Source organism: Elephas maximus, chromosome 23, assembly GCF_024166365.1.
Source record: "Elephas maximus indicus isolate mEleMax1 chromosome 23, mEleMax1 primary haplotype, whole genome shotgun sequence".
NCBI classification, from domain to species: Eukaryota; Metazoa; Chordata; class Mammalia; order Proboscidea; family Elephantidae; genus Elephas; species Elephas maximus.
The window spans coordinates 37,575,903-37,592,376 of record NC_064841.1 but is presented as its reverse complement, the minus strand read 5'-3'; the positions used below and the strand labels follow the sequence as shown (position 1 = coordinate 37,592,376).

At 33.7% G+C, this 16,474-nt stretch overlaps 1 protein-coding gene across 1 annotated transcript in view; it reads right to left on the bottom strand.

Moving 5' to 3' along the window:
- The window catches only part of SI (sucrase-isomaltase), a 100,733-nt gene that overhangs the window by 50,905 nt on the left and 33,354 nt on the right, over positions 1 to 16,474 (bottom strand). Inside the window, exons 16-22 of the mRNA XM_049867374.1 lie at positions 10,075 to 10,191; positions 7,530 to 7,684; positions 7,111 to 7,195; positions 6,271 to 6,327; positions 5,270 to 5,394; positions 3,371 to 3,459; positions 150 to 199 (exon numbers count right to left, since the gene is read on the bottom strand). Of these exons, the coding sequence (XP_049723331.1) occupies positions 150 to 199; positions 3,371 to 3,459; positions 5,270 to 5,394; positions 6,271 to 6,327; positions 7,111 to 7,195; positions 7,530 to 7,684; positions 10,075 to 10,191 (678 nt within the window). The remainder of the gene's footprint in view (positions 1 to 149; positions 200 to 3,370; positions 3,460 to 5,269; positions 5,395 to 6,270; positions 6,328 to 7,110; positions 7,196 to 7,529; positions 7,685 to 10,074; positions 10,192 to 16,474) is intronic.

The window sequence follows — 16,474 nt, the reverse complement described above, 5'->3', positions numbered from 1 at the left end:
TAACAATTTAATGTAGTAATTTTTTCACAGCTTTCCATTGAAATGTGGAGGTGTAAGTAAACACCATTCTAAAAAAATTCATCATAAAAAAAATAGCCTAGACATTGCCAAAGTATATATTGAGCTATGTGTCCAAGGAGAATGCTTACGTTAGAAACAGAAAATGTGTATAATATGTAGTTGTCATTTTGTATGGTATCTGAAATAGAAAAAAATAAAGTTAGCAAGTCAAAATGCACAGGTAGACCATTTTTTACAGGTTTGCACTATTTAAGGAATTTGAAAAAATTAGATGCTATTCATTAATGAAGCACAGTAGCCAGGTTTTCCCTTTAAATTAAGTTTTTAAATTGTCACTAAACAAAATAAATCTTGGTATTTTCACTTCCCTGTAAGTATATCTAATTAATTAACATTTGCCTAACTTTTATCTTTCAAAAACTGTTAAACTATTTCTGAAAATTCAGAGAAATCAATACTTCTAGTAAAATGCATATAAAAGTAGAAATTTATTATTTTGAATATCTTCTCCCTACTAAACCACACAGCCATCACCTTGGGAAGACTTGGCCTACCACAGTTTTATTTTGCATACATTTTATTATTTGAGGAAAAAAAAAAGGAGATGTATTTGTGGACATGTTAAAGATTGAAATAAATTTTGAGGAAGGAAATGAAGAAGAAAAAGATTTTCTGCACCATGTAGGTAATAAAACTTTTTAATCAATATGTCTCTTTTACGGAGAAGATTAGGAAAAAACTAATTTGGAGAGAATAAAAAGATGTAGTGGGATTCCTAGGATTTATATATAATAAACATGTTGCTGTCAAGTCGATTTCAACTCATAGCAACCCTACAGGACAGAGTAGAATTGCCCTATTGCGCCAAGGAGAAGCTAGTGGATTCAAACTGCCGACCTTTTGATTAGCAGCCAAATGCTTAACCACTTAGCCACCAGGGCTCCTTATATGTAATACTTTCAACAATTTTAATTTACTTAAAATTTCAATCTTAGGAATATAAAATTAGAATCAGAGTCTAAACTAAAAGTATTGTGTGTTTTCAAGCTTGCTTACAAATCCATTACTCAGAAAATTCTGATTCTTTAACTTTTTTAAAGCACAGATTATATAGCTATCATATCAGATAAGTGATTAAGCCATATCTTCTATATATTCTTAACCATCTGCTTACAGGAAAGTAAGTTATCAATATAAATTTTTACAGGTAGAAAGAAACGAATGTTTTAAGGAATATTTTTTATAATTGGAGAACTAAGAATAATCTTAAAATCTAGTACCACATGCCACCAATAGAGGAATTATTTCAACAACACTCTTTGACTGATAACTACAAATAATTTAGGTTCTGCCCGAACCCACTTTTAGGGAACTTCTCTGTTGCAAGTACTTGGAGCCTCTTTTCATGAGAGAGCTCACCCTAGTGTCCTCAAGCCTTAGGATGTTTGAGAATGAGTAGGGCAGTTGGTATGGTGGAGGAGAGTGAGAAAAGGAGAGCAATAGGAAATTGCGTGTGTGTAGGTGGGGAGGTGCACATGAGCAAGCACACAGATTGTGATGGACTTGAGTAAGAGGGGGAACCATGAGAGGGGTTTTGAACAGTGGTGTGATGATTTGAATCAAAATTACTTTGGTTGCTGTACTGCAAATAGAATGTAAAGGGGTTTGTCAAAATCTCACGTAGGGAGTTACTGCAATAATTTTAAAGAAAGATAGCAGGCATAGTGATGGTGCTGGTGAGAGGATCCAGATCAGTGTAGAACCTAGAGAAATTCCTAGGTTGTGAAGAAGAGTCAACTTCAAGGTTTTCAGCATCTCTACAGATGAAGTTATCATCAATTGACAAGTGAAAGACTGTAGGTGGAGCAGAGATAGGGTGATTACATTATGAGTTATATTTTGGTAGGTTATATTTTAGATAGTTATTAAACATACAAATGGATACGTAAACCAGACCGAAGTCTGATCTAGAGATATAAGTTTGGGAGTTAGGTAAGCAGCACAAAAGACTACACTTATTGAGGAAAGCAGTACAAACAGGAAAGACAAGAGAATACAGGATATTTAGGAGAAATGACTGTGATTGCTACTTCTTATTTAACACCTTGCACCATGAGAAATCCGCCAGTGAATAAACTTCTAAAGAACAAGTTTAATATTGAATTCATTGATACAACATCATAAACATATATTTTCTATTAAGTTGTAGGACAGAATTATTGAATCCCTGTGGTAGTTTTTTAAGTAACTATATTTTTATAGATAGATAAGAGTAAAAAAGAAAATATATTTTTGTAGATTCCATATTTTTCAGATTATAGAAGAGTACGCCAAAATAAACTATTTCAGATATTTGGATATTGAATGGACATTTACATACGTATAATAAGCAAATCTGATAAATTGTGAGTTAAAACAGAAACTAAACCATTTTGTACACATATAAAGAACTCACACCGATGAGCTCTTTTTTACAAGAAACGGGATACAAGTTTTAACAAATTTAGAAGGAAATCTATAATAGATTAAAGCTAAAAAGATTAATTTATTACAATATAATTAGGAATTTGGATAAAAAGTATCATTTTTTATTCACTCTGTGTAACGAACTTTCAAATAAGAGGCTTATGAAATAAAATTGAAGATATTTAATGACGGAAATAATTGCGAGCCATTTATACGGTAACATTCTTACCGCAAATGCTTTGACAATTCATTAACTGAAGCTTCAAATGTTGGCTTATTTTGTTTACAGTAATAAAATCTTAGTTTGAACTACTACAGTCATTAAACACAGCTGAAAATATGGTGTAATTTGTACATCCAGGAGCTTATTAACTATTTTAATTTAAATAATAATAATAGATAAAGATATCTACATTTGGCAAAGACTCTGAAAATAAGTCAATATGCAAAATTAAATATTGTAATCAAGTATACAGGGTTACTAAGAGTCGGAACTTTTTTTTTTTTTTATACGTAGTTAAATAAACCCATTACCGTCAAGTCGATTCCGACTCATAGCGACCCTGTAGGACAGGGTAGAATTGCCCCATAAGTTCCCAAGGAGCCCCTGGCGGATTTGAACTGCCAACCTCTTGGTTAGCAGCCATAGCACTTAACCACTACGCCACCAGGGTTCCCTACGTATTTAAACAGCAAAGTAAAATTTATAAAATAACCTAAAAGCCTAAGACAGGCTAAAAAAAAAAAGAAAAGAAAAAAGTTCGGAGTTAAAAACTAAAACTTCTGAGATTTTTAAAGTTGATGCAGTTTTATACCAAAAAATGAAGGCAAAATTTCCCGTCATCAGAATGCACATTTAAAAGCATGCCACTTTGAAACTTACCTGTAGTTTCTCCATCATCCCAAAAAAAGTCTCCTTCTGCTGTGTTATTTTCATTCAATGCAATTATAAGTCCTAAGGGGTTCATACGGCTGTTAAGCAAGATTGGATGCATATATGATTAAAAATTAAGTGATAATAGTGAAATAGCCTACAAGTAAACCCATTTCACCCTAAGAGTTTTGTAGGAGCTCTGCATTCACATAAGAACATTGGTAAGAATAAAATTAATGTGTATGCTTTCTAACAATTTTTCAATGAGAAAAAATAATTTATATAATTAGAAAATAAATGAAAGGAATAAATGTACTAAATAGAATAGCGAATCTCACTGAGGCTGAGACTACTGAAAAATTGAAAGAATGTGATAATATTTCAATTCAAACAACAAAAATTTAACATGGCTTACCAATGCTCAATTCAACCTGTATTTATCACATCTAAGTGAACCCTAATTTTCTATGTATCAAGCCTATATGCTATCAACATACTTGAACAAAAACAATTAAATACAGTATATTAAAAAATTGAGGGGAGGATTTCTAACAATGTTTTAAATGAAGCTAATAGTATCAGGAAAAATGAGACAAAAAATAAAAATATTTTTCTTAATCATATAAACCTTGGAGAAGGACATCATGCCTGGTAAAGCAGGCGGTCAACAAAAAAGAGGAAGACCCTCAATGAGATGGATTGACACAGTGGCTGCAACAATGGGCTCAAGCATAACAACAATTGCGAGGTTGGTGACGGGCTGCCAGGCAGTGTTTCGTTCTGTAGTACATAGGGTTGCTATGAGTTGGAACTGACTCAGTGGCACCTGACAACAACAACGTAGGTTTTTAATCCTAAAATAGTATACGTGAGACTATACAGTCTGGTTGACTGCTCTATATAGAATGTATTCCTTTAGGAATTCACTTACCGAAGTGTACGTTTTTCATGTTCATTATAGCTCTAGAGTGTAATCAATTTTTTGAGACTATAGTCATGAAACAGTTACATTATGAGAATAATCAATTCTAGAATGCCAAAGTAATTAAATTACTGACCCTCATCCATTCACTCATTCATTTGTTCTATAGATAAATATTTCTAGAAATTAGAGGACTTACTATGCATCAGGCAGTATTATAAATTTTGGAGATACAGCAGTGAAAAGTTAAGTCCCTGACTTTCTGGAGCTTATAGTATAGGGGAGTAGACATACCATATACAAGAATAAGTAAATGATCTCGTTTCTGATATTCTTAAAGTCAGGGAGAAAATATATAAGAGTAACAGAGAGTGACTATCAGAATATGGGAAAATATATGAATTCTATGCCCTTTCACCTAGAGTGAATGTTGTTAGATGGAGCACTGAATTTTCAAGTTTCCTTTCTTTCTAAATATTTCTGAGCTGTAGCCTTACTGAAAAACTTAGTTTCTTTCTTGCTCTTTACCTAAATGGAAATATCCACTTCATTTATTAATTTAAAAGCAAAACATTTTAAGCAGAAAAAAAATTTGATTACTTATACAGTGAAAATAAAAATATGTAGAAATTGACACATTTATCAATTATGTAAAAATTTTAATATTTCATATTTTATTAAGAATCAGAGATTATTTTAATTTTGAATATCCTGTAGATAATATTTGTAAATTTTGCTACAAGAAATAAAATTCTAATCTACTTAAATTCATTTTTTAAATGAAGAAATTTGTAACAATATATAAAATTTGACACTTTTTATAACAATGATGGTTATAGTTAAGTATTCCCCCAAGCCACCCATGTGTCAAATATTTCTGATGAAAAAACTAAATATTAGATAATTTATGATTCTTAACAAAAATATAAATTGTTATCAAAATTCAAATTATATTTCATATTTGAGTTAGTGATTTTTCATTTTACCTTGCAGTTGTAGTTACACTAGGTTGTTGAATGGGGATAATATAACCGCCTCTAAGATGTAATCCTATTTTGTCTGCTGGAAGATACATATCCACCCGTTGTTTTCTCCATGGTCTTTTTGCACCCTAATATTTGGGAAAAAAATTGTTTCTTATTAATGAAGACTTCAAACCTCATTTTACAAAAATTACAATTTATACCTGGAAAAAATTATTACAAGCATTCATACCATCTAAATGAATATTAATATATTGTTTTCTAACTTTTAAAGAAAACTTTTTTTTTCAGTTTACTTACCAAAGGAGAGAAATAAGTCCTCTTTATTAAAAAAAATAAAAAAAAGAGAAATCCATTTTCCTTCTACGATAATGGGTAATATCATTAATTAGTTCCACTTTTTTTTTTTTTTTGGTTTGTTTTAAAGTTAACTCTATCTTTAAAAAGGGTTTTCTGGAGGTGTTTTAAATCATTGTTTCTATAAAAATAAAGGGTCTACTTAGCAAATATGTGATACGCAAAATAATGTCTTTTAAAATAAATACTTCTCAAAAGCCCTTGATAGTATAAAAATGGATTGTGGATGTGAATGCTGCTATATTGCCTTTTCAATGTTGAAATTAAAATACTTTTCCAAATGTTTGTTCTCTATAAAAACAAATGCATATGATTAGCTAAATACCTAATTCTTCTGGCAATAAGATAAATACTTAATATAAGAAAAAACATTACTGCAAGTTAGCACTCCTTCCTAAAATTACTCCTGATCTTTTATTTCCCCAATTTTAAAATGAAGAATACAGTCTTTTATGCTAACAACATGTGCAACAAATGGTAGACCTACATAATTTTTTATATATTCTTAAGTAGGAAAGTATTCCTTTCAACAATAATGACACAAATCCTGAAAAAACATATACTTATGTGTTTTGAGTTAAGTTTCTACATACAGATGTTCAAAAATATAATTCTTATTAACCCGTTATTATATTAACATTACTTACAGTTTCATAATCATACCAAGTAGCATCAGGGATATATGCGCTTACTGTATCTGCACCCTAATATGAAACCAAGAAAAATAATTTTTTTTTTAATTTCAGTTTTTAACAGGAGAGAATCAAGTCAAGTGTCATGTGGGTTTTCAGTGTCAAGGGAAAAAAAAACCCTCATCTATATTGTTATATTCCAGTATTTCTGATATATAGTAATCAAAAGGCTATTTTACTGGTTTTACATAATGTCATAATACATACATACCAAAAGCAAACAGTGAAGATTAAAGTAATCTAGGTGTCAATTAAAATAATGCATTTATGTAGTTATACACTACATGATAATTGTATCATGTATAATTATCATGATAATTATATCTCTAGGGACACACAGACATAAAAATAGATAACAACTCATAACTCATAACTCATTCTACTATTTTTTTCAACATTTTCATATGTTCAGCGACTACCTGGTTTTCAAGGTTCCCTTTATTTACAATTAAGCAAAATTTTAATGTCTACATGCACTTAAAGGAGAACTCATTGTTATTTTTATAAGATTTAATTTTGATTCAATAAATAAAGCTTCCATTTTCAAAACAATACTAATTTTATACAATTCCCTTCTCCCCAGTTAGGTATTAAATATTTGATAAGCACAGATGTATTTAATGTTTTCATAATTATTTAAAAAATATTTTACATTTTAGAATTTAACTAGACATTTATCAGCCTGAAAGAGACTGCTGAATAATATCTATTACCCAGGCGTTTTATAATTTAATCTGAATTTGGCTACACATAGTTCCCTCTAAGCAATAAATTTATTAAACATGCAAAACCTACCTGCTTTAAGACAGGAGTAATAAGTAATGAGGGGCCCCATAAGAACTGAGTGTCCTCAATCCAACTGTTCTTATCCTCATAAAACCTAAGAACAGTGACAATATATAACACATAAAAAATTTTTTAAAGTAAGTTTATTCAAATCCCTTGTTTGGGTTCTCTTTTCAGTTTTTTTTTTTTTTTTTTTTTTGGATTAATTTTTAGCTTTACTTGTTCGATATGTCATTTTGAATTCATTGTGCTACATCTTTTGTAGTTCACGTGACACTCAGAAAGGAAAAATAAGAAGGGAAGGAAGGGGAAAAGAAGAAATGAAGGAGGGAAGGAACGCATGAAGCAGGGGAGAAAGGAAGGAAGGAGGGAGGGTGGGTGGGAATATACTTCTGAAGGTAGTAAAGTTATTGAATATTTTTACTCACTCATGAAGAATTGGCCTTGCTACTGTTTCTCCAAACTGATGGGCTTTGTAAAACAGAGTATAGAGGAAAGGTAGTAACGTATAGCGAATAGTCAGATAGTGCCTTGATGACTTAACCAAAAGAGAGTCCTGTCCAAAAAATGCAGGATCCTGGTGCTGGGTGATAAAAAAAAGAAATTGAAATAAGAAAAGTAAAACATGATTGAAAATTAAAGTAGGTGCATTCCTAATCCATTTTAAAAAGCAAACTGTAAAAATTTCAGTTTGCCTTTAAAAAGTTGAAATTTCCTCTAGTTCATCATCAAAGTTCTTGGATATTTCTAGTTTTCCCTTGAGTATGTTTTTTAATTAAACTTTATTTTGTAATGGACATTTCTCATTTAAATATACATACTTAGAAAAGATAAAAATATTTTAACAAAATAGCATTTTCACATATATTAATTGAGATAGAGTGAATTATTTCTTCCAATTCTTCACTCTTCCTTGTATCCACACACTTTGTCATGTAACTTTGCAGGCCCTACCAGTAAAGGTGGAGCGTTTATGCTTAGCCATATGATGTACACTGGCCAATGTGATGTCAGTACATGGGACAAATTCAAGCAAGGGCTTGAAATGTGCTTACGTGAACACTTGCTATTTTGTGCCTTGATATTGTCATTAGAAAAATATTCCCAGGCTGTCTGCAGGGCCATACAAACAGGGAGTAGTAATTATTAATTACAAATAAAAAGTAAAAAATGTAAGAAAATCTTACAGACCTTGGGTTTGGCAAAACTTTTGTAAACAGGACACAAAAGCATGAAGTATAAAAGAAAAAACAGATAAATTGGATCATTAAAATTAAAAACTTTTGGTCTTCAAAAGACAATTGGAAATGATGGTGTAGCCTATTTTCCCCACATGGGCAAGGGGAAAAGGAAAAAGGACACAGTGCCTATCATGGATTGAACCTGGTCGGACTGCAGACTTGCAACTTGAAGTATAGCCTCCCTGCTGAGCCCAGCCTGGATCAGCTTGACCCCCTCAGCCAATGTGCAGTGCTTTATGTGAGCAATATTGCTCACATATCCTGCTAAAGATAACAAAGTTAACTGAAGGTACACGCTGTTGCCCCTCTGCATCCACCACCACATTCCTCTTGGTGCTCCTAGTCAGTGAATAAATAAGCAGGGTAGGAGTACTCTGCAGGCCCATTCCCTGGAGATGCAGGACTCCTCCAGTGTGTGGCACATCTTCCAAGATTCCCCACTGGCTCTACTGAAATTTTGTATGAACTAGGTTGCAGTTCAAGACTCTCCTTACCAAATCTCCTTCCTTCTCTGTCTTTACCAGGTTCAGACCTGCAATGTGGTCTGAAGGTTCTTTCTGCACTCTCCTGTTCCCTTCCCTTTACCCCCAACCAGGCATTTCCTCAATAAACCCTTTGCATGTTCTGCAAACAGAAGCAAATCAATTGTGTCTTAGTGTCTGCTTCTTGGAAGACACAAATTAACACTCTGCAGTGCAATTCATACCAGGATTGCCTATCATGACTTATTTTCTAGAAAGTACCATTTAGGTTTATGAGGAAGTGAATAATCTCTGATTTGTATCATTTAATTCTATTCTATCATGCCTCCTTCCAGATAAGCTCTGAGTAGTTGTGTCTCTTCTCAAACAGTATTAAAGCCCTGTAGGCAACCAATATGTGAACAGCAGAAGATTTCTTAATCATCATGTACTTAATTGATTTACTGGATTAACTGAAATTCATAATTCACTCTGGAAAAAATGCTGAAGCAAGCCGACCACATGCTGAATTTCAGGGCTGGTAGAATGGCTCAATATGCCCTTGTATTTCTGTTCCCAGGAGCCCATACACATGTTTTAAAAGTGATACAACCAAACCAAACCAAACCCAGTGCCACTGAGTCAATTCCAACTCATAGTCAATTCCAACTCATAGCGACCCTATAGGACAGGGTAGCACCTGGTGGATTTGAACTGCCAACCCCTTGTTTAGCAGCCGTAGCACTTAACCACTACGCCACCAAGGTTTCCTTTAAAAGTGATAGTTTTCCTTATTCCCAATCTGTGCATGCCAGTTTTATTGATTATAGAAGGACTCTGGACTCAGATTGTTTCACAAGTGTCTTTCATTTCTTATTTTTCTTTTATGAAACAAAAACTGGAAATCCTTGATAATTTTTTTTTTTTTTGAAAGAAAAATGACCTGGAACTCATGCTAGCAGAATTCAACTCAAACAAAAAGCACTGGCTCTAATTTAAAACACTGATAATTTAACATACATGTATATGCTTTAGGCTTAAATAAAATATGTTGTGAATACATTGTTTCATATTTCTGTATTTGACCTTTTTTTTTTTTTTTGAAATACAAAGCATTTGTACACCTTCACAAGAAGACTGCTGGCTATTCTTTAAGAATTATGGTGCAGTCTTTCAGGCCATTTCTTCTGTATATTTAAGCTTAAGTTTCTTGCCCACAATATGGGTATATATTATTTCAAAACATAGAGAAGAAAAATTAAGTCACTTACCTCATATGTTTCAGAATTATGGTTTCTGGAAAATGGATAAAATGCCCCAAGTTGCATCCATCTTCTGCAAAGCTCTTCTGTGGTGTCACCCACAAATCCACAGATATCTGCTCCTACCTAAATAACAAATATATCTGTGATTTCAAGTGTAAAGATTCTCAAATTTTACCAGAGGATCACATTATATACCTGAATTGATTAATTTGCATTATTTATAAACTTTCTGTTTTACTGTTTTTATATATTCTCCCTTAACCTAGTTCTTTATTTTCCATTTTTGATCTGTTCTTGACTCTAATTACATTGTTTTACACACTTGTCTGTTCATTGTCTCTTCATACATTTTCTAAATTTGTTGTCTTTTTCATTTATATTCACCTTTGATCTAAAAAAAAAAAAATTCCACCTATAAGAGGGAAAATTATTGCGTTAAAATGTGTTGCTCCTCAATCCAAAAACACATGTCCCTTGATATGATCTTTCACATTCATAATAAAATATTTCCAGTACAAAACATTGTAAGAGTAATATAGTAAACAACAGTGTATTCAAATTGAACTTACAACAGAAATTATTAATTACAAATAAAATTGAAGCGTTGCTCAATTTGTGCCTGTATCAGATTACATTCACCTTTCTCCAAGGACTTCCAGAAATAACCACTATTCTAAATTTAGTGTTTACTATTTACATGCATTTATGTTGTATTATATAAACATGTATTGTTTTTTCTAGTGCACATGGAACATTCTCTAGAATAGACCATATGTTAGGTCATAAAACAAACCTTTGCAGAATCCAAAACATCGAAATATTACAAAGCATCTTCTCAGACCACAAAGCCATAAAAGTGGAAATCGATAACAGAAAATTAGGGAAAAGAAGTCAAATACTTGGAAACTGAACAATACCCTCCTGAAAAAAGACTGGGTTATAGAAGACATTAAGGAGGGAATAAGGAAATTCATAGAATGCAACGAGAATGAAAATACTTCCTATCAAAACCTCTGGGACACAGCAAAAGCAGTGCTCAGAGGCCAATTTATATCGAAAAATGCACACATACAAAAAGAAGAAAGAGCCAAAATCAGAGAACTGTCCCTACAACTTGAACAAATAGAAAGTGAGCAACAAAAGAATCCATCAGGCACCAGAAGAAAACAAATAATACAAATTAGAGCTGAACTAAATGAATTAGAGAACAGAAAAACAATTGAAAGAATTAACAAAGCCAAAAGCTGGTTCTTTGAAAAAATTAACAAAATTGATAAACCATTGGCCAGACTGACTAAAGAAATACAGGAAAGGGAACAAATAACCCGAATAAGAAACGAGATGGGCCACATCACAACAGACCCAACTGAAATTAAAAGAATCATATCAGATTATTAAGAAAAATTGTACTCTAACAAATTTGCAAACCTAGAAGAAATGGATGAATTCCTGGAAAAACACTACCTACCTGCAGTAACAAAATCAGAAGCAGAACAACTAAATAGACCCATAACAAAAAAAGAGATTGAAACGGTAATCAAAAAACTTCCAACAAAAAAAAGCCCTGGCCCGGATGGCTATACTGCAGAGTTCTACCAAACTTTCAGAGAAGAGTGAACACCACTACTACTAAAAGGTATTTCAAAGCCTAGAAAATGACGGAATACTACCTAAATCATTCTATGAAGCCACCATCTCCCTGATACCAAAACCAGGTAAAGACATCAGAAAAAAAGAAAATTAGAGACCTATATCCCTCATGAACATAGATGCAAAAATCCGCAACAAAATTCTAGCCAATAGAATTCAACAACATATCAAAAAAAAAATTCACCACGATCAAGTGGGATTTATACCGGGTATGCAAGGCTGGCTTAATATTAGAAAAACCATTAATGTACTCCACCATAAAAATAAAACAAAAGACAAAAACCACATGATCTTATCAATTGATGCGGAAAAGGCATTTGACAAAGTCCAACACCCATTTATGATAAAAACTCTCAGCAAAACAGGAATTGAAGGAAAATTCCTCAACATAAAAGGGCATCTATACAAAGCCAACAGCCAACATCACTGTAAATGGAGAGAACCTGAAAGCATTTCCCTTGAGAACGGGAACCACACAAGGATGCCCTTTATCACCGCTCTTATTCAGCATTGTGCTAGAAGTCCTAGCCAGAGCAATTAGGCTAGACAAAGAAATAAAGGGCATCCGGATTGGCAAGGAGGAATTAAATTATCTCTATTTGCAGATGACATGATCTTGTACACAGAAAACCCTAAGGAATCCTCCAGAAAACTACTGAAACTAATAGAAGAGTTTGGCAGAGTCTCAGGTTATAAGATAAACATACAAAAATCACTTGGATTCCGCTACATCAACAAAAAGAACATCGAAGAGGAAATCACCAAATCACTACCATTCACAGTAGCCCCCAAGAAGATAAAATACTTAGGAATAAGTCTTACCAAAGATGTAAAAGACCTATACAAAGAAAACTACAAAGCACTACTACAAGAAATTAAAAAGGACATACTTAAGTGGAAAACATACCTTGCTCATGGATAGGAAGACTTAACATAGTAAAAATGTCTATTCTACCAAAAGCCATCTATACATACAATGCACTTCCGATCCAAATTCCAATGTCATTTTTTAAGGTGATAGAGAAACAAATCACCAACTTCATATGGAAGGGAAAGAAGCCTTGGATAAGCAAAGCATTACTGAAAGAGAAGAAGAAAGTGGGAGGCCTCACTCTACTTGATTTCAGAACCTATTATACAGCCACAGTAGTCAAAACAGCCTGGTACTGGTATAACAACAGGCACATAGACCAATGGAACAGAATTGAGAACCCAGATATAAATCCATCCACATATAAGCAGCTGATATTTGACAAAGGCCCAGTGTCAGTTAATTGGGGAAAAGATAGTCTTTTTAGCAAATGGTGCTGGCATAACTGGATATCCATTTGCAAAAAAATGAAACAGGACCCATACCTCGCACCATGCACAAAAACTAACTCCAAGTGGATCAAGGACCTAAACATAAAGACTAAAACGATAAAGATCATGGAAGAAAAATAGGGACAACATTAGGAGCCCTAATACAAGGCATAAACAGAATACAAAACATTACAAAAAATGACAAAGAGAAACCAGATAACTGGGAGCTCCTAAAAATCAAACACCTATGCTCATCTAAAGACTTCACCAAAAGAGTAAAAAGACCACCTACAGACTGGGAAAGAATTTTCAGCTATGACATCTCAGACCAGCGCTGATCTCTAAAATCTATGATTCTGTCAAAACTCAACCACAAAAAGAGAAACAACCCAATCAAGAAGTGGGCAAAGGATATGAACACGCACTTCACTAAAGAAGATATGCAGGCAGCTAACAGATACATGAGAAAATGCTCTCGATCATTAGCCATTAGAGAAATGCAAATTAAAACTACGATGAGATTCCATCTCACTCCAACAAGGCTGGCATTAATCCAAAAAACACAAAATAATCAATGTTGGAGAGGCTGCGGAGAGATTGGAACTCTTATACACTGCTGGTGGGAATGTAAAAAGGTACAACCACTTTGGAACTCTATCTGGCGTTTTCTTAAACAGTTAGAAATAGAACTACCATACAACCCAGAAATCCCACTCCTCGGAATATACCCTAGAGAAATAAGAGCCTTCACACAAACAGATATATGCACACCCATATTTATTGCAGCTCTGTTTACAATAGCAAAAAGCTGGAAGCAACCAAGGTGTCCATCAACGGATGAATGGTTAAATAAATTGTGGTATATTCACACAATGGAATACTATGCTTCGATAAAGAACAGTGACAAATCTGTGAAACATTTCATAACATGGAGGAACCTGGAAGGCATTATGCTGAGCGAAATGAGTCAGAGGCAAAAGGACAAATATTGTATAAGACCACTATTATAAGATCTTGAGAAATAGTATAAACTGAGAAGAACACATACTTTCGTGGTTATGAGGGGCGGAGGGAGGGAGGATGGGAGAGGGTTTTTTATTGATTAATCAGTAGATAAGAACTGCTTTAGGTGAAGGGAAAGACAACACTCAATAAATGGAAGGTCAGCTCAATTGGACTGGACCAAAAGCAAAGAAGTTTCCGGGATAAAATGAATGCTTCAGAGGTCAGCGGAGCAAGGGCGGGGGTCTGGGGAACATGGTTTGCGGGGACTTCTAAGTCAATTGGCAAAATAATTCTATTATGAAATCATTCTGCATCCCACTTTGAAATGTGGCGTCTGGGGTCTTAAATGCTAACAAGCGGCCATCTAAGATGCAGCAATTGGTCTCAACCCACCTGGAGCAAAGGCAAATGAAGAACACCAAGGCCACACGACAACTAAGAGCCCAAGAGACAGAAAGGGCCACATGAACGAGAGACCTACATCATCCTGAGACCAGAAGAACTAGTTGGTGCTCGGCCACAATCGATGACTGCCCTGACAGGGAGCACAGCAGAGGACCCCTGAGGGAGCAGGAGATCAGTGGGATACAGACCCCAAATTCTCATAAAAAGACCAAATTTAATGGTCTGACTGAGACTAGAGGAATCCCGGCGATCCTGGTCCCCAAACCTTCTGTTGGCCCAGGACAGGAACCATTCCCGAAGACAACTCATCAGACATGAAAGGGACTGGACAGTAGGTAGGAGAGAGATGCTGATGAAGAGTGAGCTATTTATATCAGGTGGACACTTGAGACTGTGTTGGCATCTCCTGTCTGGAGGGGGGATGGGAGGATAGAGAGAGTTGGAAGCTGGCAAAATTGTCACGAAAGGAGACTGGAAGGGCTGACTCATTAGGGGGAGAGCAAGTGGGAGTACAGAGTAAGGTGTATATAAACTTATATGTGACAGTGTGACTTGATTTGTAAACGTTCATTTGAAGCTCAATAAAAGTTAAAAAAAAAAGTATTGTTTTGCATGTTTATTAGCTTTATATAAATTGCATGCTGTATACATTGCACTGCCTTTTGCTTTTATCTGTAAGCTTTTTTTCTGTGAGGTCCCATTGCATTAGCATAGCTCAAGTTCTCCATTATATAGGCTTCTACTGTGTAAACATAATCATCATACACTTAGTCTCTTATTGATGAATATTTAGGCTACATACAATTTAATACAACTACGAAAAATACGGAAACCCTGGTGGCATAGTGGTTAAGGGCTAAGGCTGCAAACCAAAAAGGTCGGCAGTTCAAATCCACCAGCTGCTCCTTAGAAACCTTATGGGGCAGTTCTACTCTGTCCTTCAGGGTCATTATGAGTCAGAATCAACTTGACGGCAATGGATTTGGTTTCGTTTTGGTATGAAAAATACTTCCATGAAATTTATATACAGGTTTTTTTTAGAAATATGTAAAAAGTTACCATATTATATATATGCATAAGATTATTTTTTTTCTGGTTTATTGGAAATGCAAATACTGCAATCAAAATTGGTTGTAACCATTTATAAGCACAATGACAGTACATCAAAGTTAACATTGCTCCATTTTCACGCTGACAATTAGTATAAGTTTTTAAATTTTTACTACTTATCTATGTGAAATGTATCTCCCTAAGGTTTTTACTTGCATACACTTTTCATTTTTTATTGAATCCATATGGTTTTCTCCTTGTATAGAATTGCCTGATCATTTCCTTGAATAATTTTTAATTTGCTACAGATTTTATGAACTGCTTTTGATTGAATATTGTTTATTGGCAGTACACATCATTGAAAATATTATTTCCCAGTATGTGGGTTTTTTCTTCTGTTTGTTTGTTTGTTTTTTTAACTTTTCTGTTTGATGAGCAGATATTTTCATTTTGTTGTAGTCAAATTTATATAATTTCCTTTATGATTTGTGCCTTCTGTGTTCTGTTTAAGAAAGGATTCCATATGTCAAGGTCATAAAGCTACCCTCATACTTTCTTCTAGAACATTTAACATTTATTTTTCAAAGGGCTTTAATCCATCTGGAATTGATTATTTTCTTTTTTTGTATGGGAGTGACAAATGAACCACTTTTATTTTATTTTTTAAATGGAAAATCAATTGTCCATATGAATAATTGAGACTGTCCTCACTGATCAGCAGTGACAGCACTGTCATTTAACAAATTTCCGTATATGCATGGTCCTATTTTGGAGCTCTCATTTTGTCATATTAGTCTGTTTAAATATTTACAGTCAATTATCATTGCATTAATTGCTATATCTTTATCTTATAAGGCAAATACATTCTTTTCTTTTATAAATCGTGTTGTCTTCGGCCTGAAGTTTAGAATAATTTTAAATGTTTCACCAAAACTTTTTATGGTTTATATTGGAACTCTATTAAATTGGATTATAGTCTAGGGAGAAGAAATAT